This window comes from Harpia harpyja, chromosome 2 (assembly GCF_026419915.1).
Source record: "Harpia harpyja isolate bHarHar1 chromosome 2, bHarHar1 primary haplotype, whole genome shotgun sequence".
Classification (NCBI taxonomy): domain Eukaryota; kingdom Metazoa; phylum Chordata; class Aves; order Accipitriformes; family Accipitridae; genus Harpia; species Harpia harpyja.
In genome coordinates, this window is record NC_068941.1 from 86,043,593 (window position 1) to 86,061,930 (window position 18,338).

At 37.5% G+C, this 18,338-nt stretch overlaps 1 protein-coding gene across 4 annotated transcripts in view; it reads right to left on the reverse strand.

Moving 5' to 3' along the window:
• Positions 1-18,338, reverse strand: part of CTNNA2 (catenin alpha 2) — a 520,993-nt gene that overhangs the window by 98,164 nt on the left and 404,491 nt on the right. For all 4 annotated transcript variants that reach the window (XM_052780796.1, XM_052780797.1, XM_052780799.1 and 1 more), the window contains one exon: positions 14,000-14,152. In XM_052780796.1, coding sequence (XP_052636756.1) covers positions 14,000-14,152 — 153 coding nt within the window. The remainder of the gene's footprint in view (positions 1-13,999; positions 14,153-18,338) is intronic.

Genomic DNA, 18,338 nt, shown 5'->3' on the forward strand with positions numbered 1-18,338 from the left:
TCAACTTTTTTTAACTTAAACCAACAAAATTACCAAACATTCTTCTGTTAAAAGGGACGTCCTTTTATATTGTTATTATCTGAGAGGGATGAAACAAAGCCTCAGCTTTTTCCCTCTCCTACATAAACTCGGCTATATTGGCATCCCAGCAAGGACAATTACCCGCTGAAGAAGTTACACTCCGAGTGAAATAAGGTATCATTATTGCTTCTTTCTCATTTTCCCCTCATCTACCTAAAAACTTCTGTATGTTAATTTCCTTGTTCTTTTGTTAATATCCATTGCTGGGCACCTTCATCTCCCTTCTGACATTACGGCAATGGCAATTTTTGCAACAAAAACATATCCATGAGACTTCTCGGTCACGTCACAAACAGTGGTTTAAGATCTTATGGCTGCTCTTAACTGTTTCCTTGGGCATGGTAAAATTTACAAATCCTTTTAAACTATAGAACAGTATGCATTGTGTGTTGGAAAGGTAACAGCTGATCTGCTACACAGTCTGCATATCTATGGGTAAGAATTGTACTTGCTTTCATTATAAGTAAAAGAAAAACTTGAGTCATTTAAATGGTACCTCAAAGGGTACAACTGTGGAATTAGGCACTACAAGGAGACATGTAACACCACCATTTTTGGCTTTATGATAAAAGGTTCTTATTATAAAGCAATGACTTGACTTTCTCACCTAGGTATAATGACGCAGACATTAGGGTGATATCACTAGCCTGTAAGTCACTCATCTTTTAGAAGCAGGACCTCTATCCTACAATCCTTTTGACTGCAAGAAGTATGGGTATTGATAAAATCTTGACTTTTCCTCCCTTCTCTACCTTATGCTTTTCAAGCATAACATTGCAAAGAGATTAAGCCTTACAGAACCTCTTTTCCTGAACTTTTGAAGTCTTGGAAACACTTCAGGATCATCAAAACACTAGTTTTATAACCTGTATACTGTGAAACTAAACTTACTGATGAGATTACACTTTCATGCTAAAATCCTTTTCTCGGCTACTTATAAGTTTCTTAAGAAGTTGTCCTCAGGCTGAAGTTCCTCATCCTTGCTCTGAGGCCATAGGAAAAAACTTTCTGGAACTTTGAAGAAAATCCACTTAATTATTTTATTTGATTTTCAGAAATCCAAGCTTGGAAATAAAGCAATAAAACTAATGACTTTTCATGCTAAGCCATGAAGTCAGTCTTCCTTTATTATCATCAATATCTCATACAGGATTTTCTACTGAAACGTGATCCACACATTTGTTATAATGTTATTCTAACAGACTAGTGAGGTTTTTTCTTTGGAAATTTATCTCCAAATTAAGGTATAAAATACATTTTCAAACACTGAGGAAACTTGTTATTAGGATTATAGTATTTTACTTAGTAATATCTAGGTATTTTCTGAATGAGCTTACTATTGTATTTATCTAATGAGGTATACCAGGGCTGAAGCACTATAGGTTTTTCAATGTCTCTTCTCCTTCATAACTGAGCTCAAGTTTTACCTAGGAAAATTATGACTGAGAATATTTACTTTCTGGATCCATATCTACATGTAATGTTGAATTTTCTTGTTGAATCCATGGGTTGTCAATAAGTAAAAAAATCATAACTAAAAAAAAAAAAAACAAACCTACTCCCATATGTACTTGACATTCAGCAGGAGCATTACAAGCACATATAAATAACTTGACTGAAAATTCACCCTAAAACATTCCCTTCCCCCAATAGCCCTCCCAGACTCTTATTTCTCACAGCCTGCTCTGTGTCCATTCATAACATCACCCTGATTTCTCTTACCATTTCCCTCATGCAATGCTGTAGCAAAAACTTCCAGCAAGAGATGTAAATTTTGTCCAAATAACAACTATCCTGGGGGAAACAAAGGCATGTTTTATCTGACTCTGCTGGTTATCTTGAGGATCTATTTTGACAGAAAAATATTTTAAAAGCCACACAGGCCATCCAAGGCTTAGACTATAGGTGTGAAAACACAACAGTTATTGAACTTATCCAAAATGGCAAAAGGTGCATTTCATTACTGAAAACACCTGGAAGTCCAGGAAAAGACACAAAACATATTGATGTGACAAGATTTTTGCATTCAAGTAAAGCCACAAAACACTACGCCTACAGGTATTACTTCCATCTAGTAAATACTAAGAAGAAGTAGGACATTTTATGTTTGTACATAGACATACTAGTGAAACTACTGGAAAAGCAGGTGGTATAGAGAACAGTCACACAGGTAATTAAACTTTTGGGAAAAAAAAAAAAAAAGGCTTATGGGAAGAGACCAAAGGACCTCATTTAACAGCCTAAAGTTTGGGAGTTGTTAGATCAAAATTTGCAAGTACCTATGTGGAGAAAAGATTTATTATAACAAAGGTCCTTCTTCACAAAGGTGCAGATAAGATAGGAAACAAACTATAAGGGCTAAAAAATATGAAATACCCATCTTTAGATTACAGATAGAGTAATAAACCTTAGTACTGAGAGGAATTCACTGTCGGCAAGTTACTTGGCATAAGTGATTACGGATTCGGTATCAGTGAAAGGTTTCTAATCAAAACTTGGGATGGAGGAGTTTTGGTCTTCCTAAATAATAAATACACCAGGGTATTGTAAATATACAAAGGGACATGGATGCGGGTGCCACTAAACACAGTTTGTTGCAAAGTTCCCAGTGTACCCCTCTGCCACAGGAACTTTGAAAAGCTAACACGGACAACATCCCTGACCAGGAACATTTAGGCAATAAGGATTATTTAGGCAATAAGGATGATTTCGACATTCATGCACTACCAAAGAAACACCTACAGTCTTGACACTGTAGTAGAAGCAGTAGGATATACCTATGATCGGTGCATCATCATAACCACTATGCTTGTTAGAAACTACCTAATGGGATACAGGGAAAAAACCAGGATAAGACACACTATAACTCACACCTCGCATAAGCTAAAGCAACACAGACACCCCTGTACAACTCTAGTGTATCTACAATACTAGTATTTGGAGATGATGCTTTTTGTATTTGCATACTTTCTTCTGGATTAATAAACTTTATTACTCAAGGGTCTATATTTGAAATTTTGCCACATAAATCTCAACTGCAATCTTTTTAAAAATCTAAGCTGCTATGACTTGTTCAAAATCATGAGATTTCTTGGTTCCAATTTCTTCTTTTACGTCAGTTCAAAATTCCACCATTAAACATGCCATTCTGTCCTGAAATCTTTGACGTGGCTTTTCCTTGGACATCTGCTGATTTTTTGAGCATGTCTGAATGCTCTCCTTTATTTCTGACTCACTATTTTCTTGTAAATGCTCTTTTCAGTTTCCTCAGAAGTACTTGCTGCTTGTACTGAACTTTTTGGCTTCTTAAATAGTTCTAGCCCCTCTATCTCTGTCCTGCATGCTGGAAATGGCTCAATGGTGGATGACAAATTCCCTTTCTCTATAGTAATAAAAGCTGTTTGTTTTATTGCCTACTTTGTGGTGAGTTTGGAATACCAGCATCGCTTCTTGTATTTCATGCTTTCTTTTATTCCCCAGCATTCCCCATATTTCTCTTAAATTTCATGCTCTAAGACAGGTTATTTGATTAAACTCTTCTTTCTTACAGTGAAACCTAAGATGCATATTTAAAAGCACAGTTTTTAATATTCACTGATTGAAATATAACCATGCTAATACATCACTGAACAAAGGCCAAGAGGCTAAACATTTTACATCATAGTAAAATGTTAACCTGTCTTGAGTAGCAAAAAATTAATCCAAACATACAGCTTCTAGAGCATAGGTTGAAGTACCCTTTTTAAAGAAACACTGGGAAAAGCATCAGTTATGGTTAGGGCTTGTTACTAGAGACACAAATAAAACACTTCATAAAATAGGATATGACAGTAAAAATAAAAGAATGAGGGTAGCTAGGTGGGGGTGTCTAGAAAATACCACCTTTGAAGAACTAACATGCCAAGTATCTCATTCTCCCTGTCTTCAGAAGTAGATATTCCCTTCAGATCCCCACAGCTGGCAACTGGAAGTAGGAAAGATGTTTGCATTACACAACACATTGAGAGGAGTCAAATGAAGTGAAGAGAATGGATAAAAGCCACTCTGAGTATTAAAACAACAAGTCTTGAAGTCAGCACTAATAAAAGAGCCTTGCTCTGGGTTCATCTTGAAAACGCATCTAGTGCCCTTACTACATCTGAAACAGGTTGAAAGACAAGGAAGCTAGAAGAAGTCAGCTGTGGCACTAGTTGCATGTCTACCTGATATATCCTAACCATGTTAGCCCAAAGAGGTAGGTTTGGTTAAATTAAACTTTGGCCCTTTTAGCTCCAAAAGTGTAGCTTATTACAGACCACCCTACCTGCTCTAACAAATCCTTCTTCTGGTTGCTAGAAAGAACAGTCAATGGGAGAGGAAAAGGTAGTCTCCCAAGTGATGCCCTGCTGACATGTGAATAAAGCAAGGCACATCATATGACTATCAGAAGGGCAGGCAGTTACCATCTTCATTTATTAACCTCTCTCAAAGGTTAATACCACTTGATGAACTTCCCACTTCCAATCACAATCCATTTTTGGGGGTAAGAGATCACTTTCTTCCATGTTGCCAAAAAACTAATACATTGGTCAGTGCAAAATGCTGGTAATAAATTTCATCTGCTAAGTGAAGAGGCTTTCATACTTGCTCCCTAGTGAAAAGAAATATTAAAAAAACACCAAACCTAAAAGAAACTGAAGGTAGGTAAGCCACACCTGCCAGTATTGATTTCTAGCTGCTAAACAGAGTGGGCTGAGCAGTCATACAGCTGGGAATTTTACACCATGTCATCACAGAGATGCCATGGATTCATCCTGACAATTTGAGAGCAATGCCTCTGATAAAAACTAGTTTTTCTTCTCTCATTGATGAGAGAGTAATTAAGGCAGGCTTGTATCTGACTCAGGAGCTTCCACTTACTTTCATCTCTTCCCTGATGGAAGAGATGCCGTGTCTGTAAATAAAAATCACATCTAGCAGACATGTTTAAGTTCAAAGTAAAAGGACATTTAGGTTCCAGAGGGCCCCTTCCACTAACAGGTTCACATATTCACTCCCTTCAAAGCAGTCCTTCCCATGGAAGAGTTAGGGGATGACTTCCAGCCTAGATGTTGTATGGCATCTGAGTGTACTAAGGTTACAAGTTAAACAACTGGTTAGGAGGAGCTAAATCCATAATTTATGTAACCAATTAATTAAAATGGTACCAAGAGCTCTTGATTGTATTATTAACAAGTTTTAAATCACATCGACTGCTATGTGATGGGTTTGTATGAGATAGTAGACATAAATGGATACTAGAGTTTGTAGGAGTCATTTTATTTTGGGAAAATGTACCACATGAATCACATAGCACAGTAGCGTGATCAGACTGGAGAAGTGAGTCCCTAACTAAGCAGGTGTTATTCACTAGAAAAATATTTTTAAAAAATACTCAGTGATTAAAAAGGGAGTAATTGGATTTCATCTCTTTTACAGAGGCCGTAAATAAGCATGGTTAAACTTTAGTTATCTTTAAAAAAAAATAAATCAGCTAACTTGAAAATATTGGGAAATTACTAGGAATAAATTTTTCTGCAAGGAGAAAAATCAGGTATTTCTCATGAAAATAATTAATGGAATATACAAAGAAAAGATATCTAAAGAATTACAGCAACAAAAGTGAAGTGGCTAAAGTACATTTTCATTTGTAGAAAATCCTCCAGCATTTTTTTTTTTTCCAATGTGTAAAAACACATAATACAGTCATTTGCTAATGAATGATGACCTATAGGAAATCGGGTAAGAGAGCCAGCACAGCACTGGGTTTATGTCTACAGTTCCAAAGCTAGAGATGCATTCAAGTTGACATGGAGATTCTGCAGCAATTTACCACTCACGTTTGGTTTTATTTTTTTTAATTTTTAAATCTTGTACTCTCCTTCTGGGAAGGAAAAAGAAAAAGAACTATCATTACCCACAGGTTGCTAACTTTATGTAGCATTTGCTCATTATGTACATTACAGAAATATGTGTGAACAAATAAAACTATCCTTCAACCCTTTTGGTGTTGCTGTGAGATGTAGAAGCTTAGCAGTCTAAGAATAAAGGAAAGGGACAAACTAATAGAAAATGCTAATAGTCTCACAGATTCTGGTGTGCTTGTTTACCTGGGTGTTTATTAGTGGGAAGAAATTTTGGAGACAGAACTATATTGCCAAAGAAGCTGTGAGATAAGGAAACTCCTCCCCTATCAGCCATTCTGGATTCCTGTGTTTCACCAGAAACCTGCTAAGGGCAGATGGTGAGGGATCAGCATCCAGGGCCTTCAGCATCTGCTGTAGCCAAGTTCTCCATTGCCAAATTGTTTAATTTCACCCATGTTTCCACGTTAACGATGCAGCCTGCAGATCACGGGCAGGTTCTGCAACTGCTCCCTCCTACAGCGGACTTTGTAAGCCTCAGAGATGGACCCATATTGCCTGAAGGCAGAGATGGCTTTTGGACAAAAAGCAATCTTGAAAATATAGGCATTGATTATTTAACTCCTTTAATAACCTATCTTCTTCAGGGATGGGTACACAAAAGGCTCAAAAAGTCACAAAGCAGCAGTTTTTTCTGTGCCTCAGCTTTTCTATAAGGCAATTCGATTTCATTTCAGTGTTAATCTAGAAACCAGAAGATGAAACTGGCATAGATCCCAGAGGACTACCAATATCCAGTGGCTAATGTAAGTAAAAAAGCCAGTGTAAAGAGTTCACTAATGACATAGCATTACCAGAAAGTTTTATCCTAAAAGACTTTGAGTTCACTTTGCCTCAAAGACACATACACCTCCAAGGTGAAGAGATGTACTAACTAGTTGTGGCTGCAGCAGGGACTCGGAAGAAATAAATGCAAAGAGTTCAAGCTTTTCATGCTCTCATTGCAGATAATTGGACTCATGGTTTTAGCTATCGTCAATATACTCACGATGTTTACTAGGAATTAAGAACATCTGTTGCCCACGCAGGGAAGAAAGGCCTGAGATGAAATTAAAACTAAAACGAGCAGATGAAACACTAGGACACAGAGGTAGCCCACAGCTTTAATTTCAAATAAAATCTCTCAACTTGAAGGGTTTGAATTAAACTAATCTATGACCTTCCTAACACTCCTTGATTAGAACCAAGGACTGCTATCTTCTAAATATTATTTCTTATCTAGCTTAATGTCAACTAAAAGAAAAATACAAGAATAAAAGCTGATCAGTCTGTAAGAGGAAACCCAGGGATGTATACATTTTTCATGATGAAAGTTGGATACAGAAGCTATGAAAGAATATTGACACTTTTTCTTCATTACCAGAAGCAAACAGCTAGTTGTATACTCGGATAATGCAGTGATGTGCACTTAGATAAAAAAGAACAGAATGTTTCAAGTATGGACAGTATTTGTGAAATATATATCAGTAGGAACACTCTTTGTTCCTTGAACTAAAGTTGCAGAAACAAATGAACCAAATTTTTTCCTCTTAGGCTTGTTACTCTGGGTTTTGTCTGTCTTAAATGAAAATCCAACTCATAAGTTCATGAACTTATACAATATTTACAAAAGCACAAAGAAATAGTTGTTCTATATTCCTTATGAAGATCACTAGTACCTCCTGAAAGTGAGCTAGAGTGCCACACTGTAAACTGTCAGAGCTCCATCGATCTCAAGCGCATTGCAGATTTACACAGAAGATCTTAATTCCCTAGGAGAAAGTCTAGCTTTGCATTTCTTATGAACCAAATGCTCTGTGTGCTTTTCTGAGAGGTATTTCTGGAACGAAAAAATACTGGGTTGGGTATTAGTTCTGTTACTGCTGATGTAAATCTAGATTAAATTCACTGTTGAACACCATAGTAAAATTTTCTTTCACACGTTTTCCCCTCTCCTCTCATTACCAAATAAAGTAAGCAGGGGTCACTGAGCAGGACTAATTGCTTGTTCTGTGTGCTGTGCACACTAGCAGTGGTTTTTTCCCTCCTGTCTTCAGTGTGCAAGCCTGTTTCCACATTTACAATGGGAAAACATACAGTCAGTCTGAATTAGGGAGCTACAAATAATACAGTTCTTGGAAAATGAAAGGTAGCCTGCATAGTGTCTTAAAGTACTTCAAACACTAACTTGTTTGTTTTTTTCCCCCTTGGCAATGTAAAAGGAAAAAAAAAAAACACCCTAAACTACCCAAAATAATGCCAGTATCCTCTTCAAAGTGGCAATTACATGGTCAGGAGGAAGTTAATAAAGACTCCTGCAAACCTAATGGGCAAAGAGACTATAAAACAGAAATGCTGCTGTTAGGTTTCATCTGCTACAAATTACTATCCGCCCTTGTGATACTATTGATATACTATTGATTTGCTTGCACTATATCAAATTTTAATCACCATAAACCATTGCCTAACACAGTTCTTCCACTAGCCAAGTGTTCTTAGACAGTAACTGATTATTTTGGGTGTCTCCAGAAATTATAGAACCATAGAATCACAGAATGGTTTGGGTTGGAAGGGACCTTAAAGAGTATCTAGTTCCAACCCCCCTGCCATGGGCAGGGACACCTTCCACTAGACCAGGTTGCTCAAAGCCCCATCCAACCTGGCCTTGAACACTTCCAGGGATGGGGCAGCCACAACTTCTCTGGGCAACCTGGTCCAGTGTCTCACCACCCTCACAGTGAAGAATTTCTTCCTAATACCTAATCTAAATCTATCCTCTTGCAGTTTAAAGCCATTACTCCTTGTCCTATCACTACATGCGTGAGAGACTGAAAGAGTTAATGTCTCAAACATTGTGGTGGGGCAAGTTCTACTTAAGGACGAACTCTGCAAATGAACCCTGCGTAGCAAGGAACCCCAGGTGAAAACAAGCCGATCAGCAGAGGACATCAGCAACGGGATGGGGAGGGCGTGCCGGAGGGAGCAGCTCTGTGTTCTGATGTGCTGAGCCAGGCAGCTCACCGTACATGGCCAAAGATCACACAATGGTCATGTCTGCAGGGAAGGCAAAGTTACTCCCCAAATGACCCCCAAGCCCACCGACCCATTTCCTGAAGGTTCTGAAAGCACAAACCACACATGACACCTACGTAGCCTAATGAGTTCGAGTGCCCGCCTGAAGGAGGGACAAGGAGATGATAAAAGGACACAAACTGAAGCCTTGCATGTGCAAGCCCACTGGAACTGGACCCCTCGGCTGACTGAATCAACGCTGGACCCAGGACCGGTGAGATCTTTTTCTTCTCTCTCTTTTTTTTCCTGTAATCCCTACACCTTATCCCTTACTTTACATAAACAATTGACTAAGTCTGGGACTAAGAGTGGATCCAGCCGCCCCTGGGCTCCTCTCTGAGAAGGAGTCTAGAAAGCAAGGGGGTCTGCTCCAAACCTCGGGACTCAACGGGAGGGCTCGCCTTATTGTCTTCCCTGAACTGATCCCCAAATAAGCAAGGCCTGTAGTATGTGTTTAGTGATGTATAGTTAGCACGTTACACAGTTTACTGACGTAGTTTCATGCCAATTTTTGTTGTAAGCATACCAGTTTTGGTGGTGAGCATGCTAATTCTTGTGGTGAGCGAATAAAAGTTGAGTTTTGTGTGTTAAAGGCTCCCTGGTGTCATTTCACCTTAATCCTGACCTGGGAATCGGCAAACCCGAGTCATCGTCCTGAGAAACTGGGACGTGACACATACTCTTGTAGAATGTCCCTCTCCAGCTTTCTTGTAGGCCCCCTTTAGATACTGGAAGGCTGCTATAATAATCTTTACATTTGTATGAGATGAAAGTGATAGATACATGTAGGCTCCACAAAATTCTTCATAAAAATTAATTCATGCAAAATTGGTAAGGCCCTGTCTTTTCTAAAGATTATTTTTAGCTGTTTCAAATGTGGTGCTGCATCAGTTCATGCTAAAGAACAAAAATCCCCTTTGTTCCAATTCTGTGGGAAATAAGTTTCAAGGAAGAATAATGCAACTGGATTTAACTTTTGTAAATGTTCACTGATCACCAAATGAAGTCCTTCCATAAAAATATCAAAACCCCCAAAACTTAAATCATTAGTAGAACTCTCTTGGACTTTTCCCCATCCTTGTGAGGAGGGAAAGCCTGATCCAATCCACTAACTTAACTAGAAGGCCCTATAATCTGAATTTTCACAGTTCTTAATTAAACTTCAAACATGTTGATGTTTCCTATTGAAAGCAACTAAGCAGCTTGCTATCGCGGCTCTTAAGAGTTTACTGGATGCTGAATTTCATCTCCCAGGAAAACGAGTTGGATTTAATAATTTAATTTTGCAAGAAACACTCCAGAGGACTAACAGTTAAAACCAAGGAAGCTTTACTAAACAGAATAATAAAAATTAATTAATTAGCTGCCATATAGTGCTTTGATAGATGCACTGAATAAGTCTGAGCTGATTTATCAGTTCAAGTGCCTTTGTGTGGTAGGTATTAGAATTATCTGTCATTAACCTTATGCTGCAAATGAAGGTGCCTGGATACAGAAGCTAAATGACTTCCCAAGGTCACATTTGAAGCTGGCAATATAACTCAGGCATTTACTGACTTTCAATCATTAGAGATAAATTTTTCAAAAACATTAAAGGGATTCATGAGGTAAAGATCATGACCTGGAAAGGCACTATCACATCTCTAACTTCACTTTCAGAAAGCAGAAAAGTTGAGAGATGACTGCTGAAATATGATTTGAAGAAAAGGACTTAGCCATCCAAGCCTGGAATGGTACCATCTAAATTCTGATTTATTTTATTATTATTTTTTTACCCCAAGTATCTGTATGACAATTTGAGTCATTTTGGATGATTTACATCATAGTTAAGCTAGGTTTCATTCCTGAGATGCTCTGCCTTCTCGGACTCTGGAAGGAGTCTGAGACAAAAAGGCTTCTAAACATAGGTATCACAGATAAAGGGCCTCAAGTTTCATGGGATGACACCTTACTCTGTGTTTCCAACATAATCCATAGACAAAACTTGTTGTCAGTGACTGTCTAGAAAAATGAGAATTCATCTTTGTGGGTTTTATTCTCAAACGAGGCATATCATAGCAAGTCAAGTGAAAAGCAAAAGACAAAATGTTATGATAAGAGGTGGGGAAGGGAAAATACATAAATAATGAAAACAGCTCTTAAGAGAAGTTTTAAGTATTCCGCAATATAGACTATAAAAGAAAGTTAACTTCCATAAGCCTCATTCTTACAGGATATATTTCTGAAAATGTATTCACTATGCAAAGAAAATTTTGCCATTTGTATTCATCAAATACCAAGAAATGCATTTTTTTTTTCTCAGAACGGTAAAATGTAGCTTTTACATAAAGAAGTATTAAAACATGGGTTATTTTTCCTGACCTTCTAATAGACTTTCTATTGAGCTTGGTAAGACATCCAAGAAATTCAGATTCTGATTTTTAAATTAATGATTAATACTTAAGAGTTTTCACAGTATTGGATTTGTAGTGCCAAATTCCTCTAGCATAAGCAAGTGCAACTCCACATACTTCAGTGGAACTGTGTTTGCATATATTAGCAAGCAATTCTGGCCCTGTGCCTGGGAAAGGATCTTACATTTCATAGTCACTTGATTATGTCTCATCTTTAAACCACATTTTACTATTTGCAAAATACTTGACCCACAAAACCATAGAAGGCCATCTGCTAAGATACCATTGTGCATCATTAAGTAATAAGGATGAAACTATTTTAAGTGCAAAATCTACTGTACAAGCGACATAAAACTATTCCAAATATTTATTTTCTTGTGCAGTCTGATGAACCTGAAACTTGGGTTTCAAAAGTCCACTTGGACTAGAAATTCATTTCTTCAAGATACCTTATTACCCAAAAGAGAAAGATTCCTTACAAATAAAAGGCTGAGATCCATCTAAAAGAATGCAGCCTTGGAAGGATGGACCCACAGGCTAATACCAGATGTCAGAGACATACAAGAATCAATTAAGGATCAGCTTCTAGCAGTCTGGAACAACCTAAATGCAATAAAAGTATTAGGGCCAAAGCATCTCTTGTAACTACCATCATTGTTTTATTGATGGGGCACCTAAAGATGACCACATAGGGTTCAAAATCAGTAACCAAACTCTAGTTTGGTATAAAGTACAAGTCTAATGTAAAGTTAGTCTTGTAAAACCAAAGCTAGATAACTATAACCACTCTGTTGGGTTTCTTCCAGTTGAAGGTAGTTTGGGTTTGGTTGGGTTTTTTTTGGGGGGGGGGGGGGAATTGTTTGGGTTTTTTCAACTATAGCCTTTAAAAAGTATTTTTCCTCCTTTTACGTCACTACCTCTTGTTACCTTTTTAAAAAGATCTACTTAGTTATTTTAAACTTCTAAATAATGCTATTAGACCTGTAATTGCAACACTTTGTTGCAAATCTGTGGAGGAGAGGACTGCTATAATACTAACCACATATGTTCATTGCATATTATGTATAAGGCTACAACTCTGACTGCCACTACGGTGTAACTATGACTATTGTGAGGGGTTTTCTGTTTCTTTGGTTTTTCCTCCCTCTATATACCTACTGGCTATTTCCTTTTGCATTGCCACAACTCCAGTCGTGAGGCGGCAGTAACAAATCTTTGCACAATACAGAGGGGTCAGGACTGAAAGCTGCTGACAGTCCTGTGCTCCTACTGCAGCTAACAGGAATAAACCTTACTGTATTCAGCATTGTATGGAATCCACCCAGCGCTTTTAAACCCTGGGACCTACCTTTAGGTGTCTACAAGTTAAGTACTATAGCAAACAGCTGACTGCCAGACCCTGAATGAGGTACCGTGACTCTCCGTTTTGTACATGGGAAGAGCGAGATGCTCCAGAACTCCAGCACCTTACTCCCACTAAAAACACTCCCCCACACACGTACTTTGTCAGAAAACTGTCTAGCTTTAGTCAACAGTAAGCAAGAAACCCTTACTGCTTGCTTCAGCTCAGGTACCAGAGGATTAGGACGATGCCTGTTTTAAGAACAGAAGCCACTCAAAGATATAGTTCAATACTTGTCAAATCAGTAGTTTGCTAATAGCATTTTCCTCTGCTAAAGAACCCACAGCATGGCTAGGCAGAAAGGATGTTGCAAAGGGGCTACATATTCTTCAAAATAATGCTAGTACAGAGAAGTCAATAATGGTACATAATAATATCAAGCAAATCACTGAGTTATATTTGTCTTCAAGAAATACAAGCATTTTTCATAGTTCTTGGTCTGTTAAAGGGTAGACTGAGATGAACATTATCATTATTTTAATAAAAGTCCACTCAGTGAGCATCCAGGTTTCAATCATTATGTTTTATACTCCTCATGGTAGAATAGAGTTATTTCAACATCATCCCTTAAAACTTGAAATTATCATTTGACGACTTTACACAGTACGTCTCTTCAGAAAGAGAAGATACTGTATCTCTCTCTCTATATGTAATACAGACCTTTCAAGAATAAATATAGTCTTAAGTCTATGCCTTCTCTATATGTCCTTTTCCTTATTTTAGTTCAGACTGACCAGCTCCAATGTCTAGAGCAGCCTTTGGCCAGTACCAGATACAGTATTGTGAAGCACCTATTTGGCTTTTTACTGAATAGAAATTAAGATCTATCATGCTGTTGGTAAAGCTGAACTGAAATCTACTTCTTGTTGCTCATGACTTTTGACAGAATACTGAAAATGTCATTTTTAACATGCTCAATTGCTTTAATGAACTATTAAAATACAGCACATGCTCCCCTCTGCTAGTCCATCCAGCCATTTGCTGTGCAGTCACGGCGATAAAGTTGACCAAAACTTCTGAAACCTGTATTACAGAAATGCTACCTCTAACATTTCAGCCAGTGTATAATTTTTCTTGCCTCTCCTTGAGAAGCAAGATGGAAATCTAGCTGTGTCAATAAGGTCACTTACCTCGACTAACTTGTTGGCGTGTTCACGGAAGACCTGAGCGTACTCCTTCACTTCTTTCTCATTACCGCTTTTTGCAGCCTCAATGAGAACCAGTAATGGGACATTGGTCTCCAGGAATGAATCCGATATATGATCCATTACTGCCTTCCGTAGCTGTGACAAAAGAAAGCAGACCAGTAAATAAAAGGAGAATTATCAGGATACATTCCCACTGTATTCATTGGCTACTTATATTTAAGCATTGATGTGTCGCATCTCACAGCACTGTATGGAGTTTGGGCTTTTTTCTTGCTTTCTTTCCTTCAGACAAGCATACAAATATCACTTAAGGGCCTAGACTCTGCAAAACCCTCCTGAGATTCGTGCTGACATGCATCTAATCCTACTGGACTGAACAGATCTATATAGGACGATGGTGATTACCCACATAATACATTGCAAATTGATGAGAATTGAAAGCTGCACACTACTTGAAAAAACAGTTCAGCTCACTTAAAAGCCAAATATGGATTAAGGAGCTTAACTTCAAGCAACCATTAAAAATATTAGCCTCAATATTTCTAAGCTTTCTCTAATTCCTGCCCTGAATAGTATTCTACACAATAATGAGTATTTCATTTAGCACATGCTTTGGGCTTTGTATTCTGTTTCAAATACCTCTAATAGGTATAAACAGAAAACTTTTCTAAGCATTTTCCAGGTGGATTAGAGAACATACTATGATTTATTCCAAAGGGAAAAAAACCACCCTACAAGTTACTGAAATTTAAACACCTGTTATTTCATAAAAACTTCTGTTTGAAACAATATTACTGTAAGAATGATGTCACTAACTTCTCTACCTTGCTAATAACCACTAATTAACATCAAACTTCACTAAAATTTGAAAGACAGCCAGAAAGATGACTGAAATCTTAAGTAATTCTTCCTGGAAACTTCATTACTGTATAGGAGTATGGATCAGAAACATTTTTAGCATGTTTTCTCCAGCTTTTTGGTTGTTAAAAATGAAAAACTGTGGATTCAAACACAACACGCTGAGAGCTATTCAGCCTGGAGGTCTGGCTAGCCATTAGTCTCCTTAAATCATGCATTTTTAGTTAGATGAAACATCAGGAAAGGTAATTTTCTCTATTTTGCAGTCCAGACAAGAAAGCTCTAGCTAGACAAGGTGTCATCAAAACACCCAATCATACTGAAAACTGGTATATTGTTAGGCACTGTAAATACATGATCCAAGATGCATTTGCTGTTTAACAGCAGCAATTGTCAGCTCTATTTGAATGAGGAGGAAGCTAACTTTGAATATTTCCATTCAATCCGTGAGCAGTGCAGTAAAAACAAGCAAAGAAAAACAGCATATATGTGCTTGCATGAGGTATTCCTTTTATTTCTGTTACAACTAAACCAGCCAGTGTATTAAGAACAGCAATTCTTAATTTCTCTTAAAAATTGATTCTACTCAGATTCTACCTGGCAAGTATTTTTCCACTTCCAAAATTATTAAAGGTACTCAGGATAGCTAACACAGTGATGCATACAAATGGGGGGGGGGGGGGGGGGAAGACAAAGTAAGAGAAGAATATGTCAGAGACCTGCCAACAGTTAGGAAGCTGGTGTGTGTTGCTACTACCTATCACATTTTCACCTTGTGCTCTTTGGTTTTTTTCTCTCTTCAATCTACTGATATCCACTTGCTGACTCTTATTTTATTCTCATATTGAAAGCTCTTTCAGACCATCCTTTGGGTCAGCTTCCACAGCATCTAATACAATGAGATCCTGATCCATTAGTAGTTTTCGTAAGTACCGTACCAATACAAAGATAATACTAAGATTACTCTAAATATATCAAAGCATTGCAAAAAAAAGAAAAAATCCACTAAGATGTTAAGTTTCAGCGAATAGTGCACCACTATTAGAGCGCACCACTATAATAGAGGCTATCATTCTGCATTACACAGCTGATAGATTTCCAATCATTATGTATATCAATCCTTCCCTACTAAATGAAGGGTTTCATCTATAGCCAGAATTAAAGGAGAGATACTGCCAGAGAGGGTTCATCTCATGTTTGCTTAATCACCCTCTGCAGATGTCCGTCTCCTACCACTTGCTGAGAAACTCTGCTCCCAAGTCAGATGCCTCATTTCGGTACCTACAGTTCGACTTTTTGAAGCCCACTGTACCGAAATAGGACAAATGGTAGTGTTTCCAAAGGAACTCACAAAGGTTCAAAAAATCCCATGTGGTTTCCACCTCATTCTCAGGAAAAAAGCCTTAAAAAAAAAATCCACTTGCTCAAATTCAAAACATGGCAATAAAACCTACTGCCCACTGCACTGAAAAAACTTACTTTAAGGGTTAAATGAACACTGACATTTTTCTGTTTATATCATTCCATAAGGAGGTATCTGTTTCAAAGGGTTCTGTGCAGTGAAAAAGCAGTTCAATTTTTAATCAAGGTTAATGTGATATTATAGATCTGATTATAACAGTAAGCCCCATTGAACTGTAAGAAAAGTCTCAGGATGTTTAAGTACCCAGCTCAGTTTCATCAACATTAAATATCATCAGCCTACAACCACATACCAGAAATCAATAAAATGGACAGTAAGAGCATAAGCTAACCAGCAATTTGGGGTTTACCATGTAATTACCATGTAATTACCATATTTACTATTTGTAAATATATACTACAGTTGTATCTGAATCAAAATGAATGAATAAAATGGATATCTTGTTTCTAATGATAACTGTATGTTGCCGTCTGAGGTTCATAGTTGCAGCAGCTGGAAAAGAGTCTGAATTCTGACTGTCACAGGTTTGATAAATATAAAATTAACAAATTCTGTTTTCCTATGCTGTGTTAATCATAGATGTCAAGAGCTTATGTCTGACCCCTCTTGTAAACATGCATTATAATTCCCTCAGAAATTGGTTATCTGAGTTTTAGGACGCCCTTGCATTGAAGTTGAAAGGTATAGTTAATGGTTTTTATATATGCAGGAGACCACAAACTTTGCTATCCATCACCACAGGCTATAAAGAACGACTTGACAAAATCATTTGTTAAATGTGACAGGAGTATGAACATAAGACATTCATCCAATAGCTGAAATGGATACATGACAAGGTAATATTAATTGCATAAGACAAGACATTTAAAAGTATTAGCTCAGCATTACCAGTCTATTTGATCCAATTAGGGCTATTCATCAAGGTAAACAACTACTGGAAAACTAATCTTGTATGTTCCTCTGCATACTGCAAAGTCCAGCCAAAGTGATGGCTTATGCATCCAGAGATTTTACTGTTCCATACAACTAACATCAGTTAATTGGAGAAGTCTGTGACTTGAATTTAAATGGTCATAAAATGTGCGGCTAAACCACGTCAAGTTTTATTCTAAAAACAGCATCAGATCTTGCGCTCTTACGTACGTTAACAAATGTCTTTGCAATGCATTTACCCTGCATTCTGATGTAAATATTATGACACAAACTATTACTCATAAGACAATGCTTTAGGGTTTTTTTTCCCCACTGAATTTTTAAGTTAGAGGTGAGTTCAAAGTGTGGGTAGTTTCCACTACATGAAACAACATTTGTTAGAGGAGAAAGCACATTAAATAAACATCTTGCTTAATTCATTTTGTCATTTATTAATTAACGTATAATAAATTTGCCAGACCAGTGCAAAGGTATAAAAGGAAAACACCAAGACCTGCAAATATGGTTAAAAGTATGAATGATGTACCACAAAGCAGATTTTACGTCTTTCCAGTTCAGTCAATTTAGTCAGTTTATGGTGCACAGAGTCAGTTGCTGTTTTTGATAGCATCGTGTTCTACTGTTCTAAGCAGTATTTAGGGCTGTTTTATCATTGTCGGTTCACAGCTAGAGTTGAGCTCAAAGAGGTTAAACTGCCCACTGAAATGATGTTTTCCATGGCTATATAACAATTTTAGAAGCAAAATGTCTCAGTGCTGCTTACAGTGTAGTAGAGAATTAAATGTCTAATCCTGACACTGGAAGGTAAAGTCACAGCAGGAGATTAATGACTCTAACAGATTGTTAAACTTTATAAAGACTGGCAGTATAAAGCTATCTGTAACAAAAGTTTACCAAGGAGCACCTTATTCACCATTTTCTATTTAACGTGCATTACAAGCTGAACCCAACCCCAGTTTGCAGCTGCAGAGCACTCCCAAAGAGGTATTAATTTAATTGATAGAGATGAAAATAAAGCCGTCTCCACCGCAGTTAAAGCGTGTCTCCTCCAATATGTTGTGAAATTGAGTTCTGGAGAATAAGACAGTAACCGTTAGAAGCTACTGC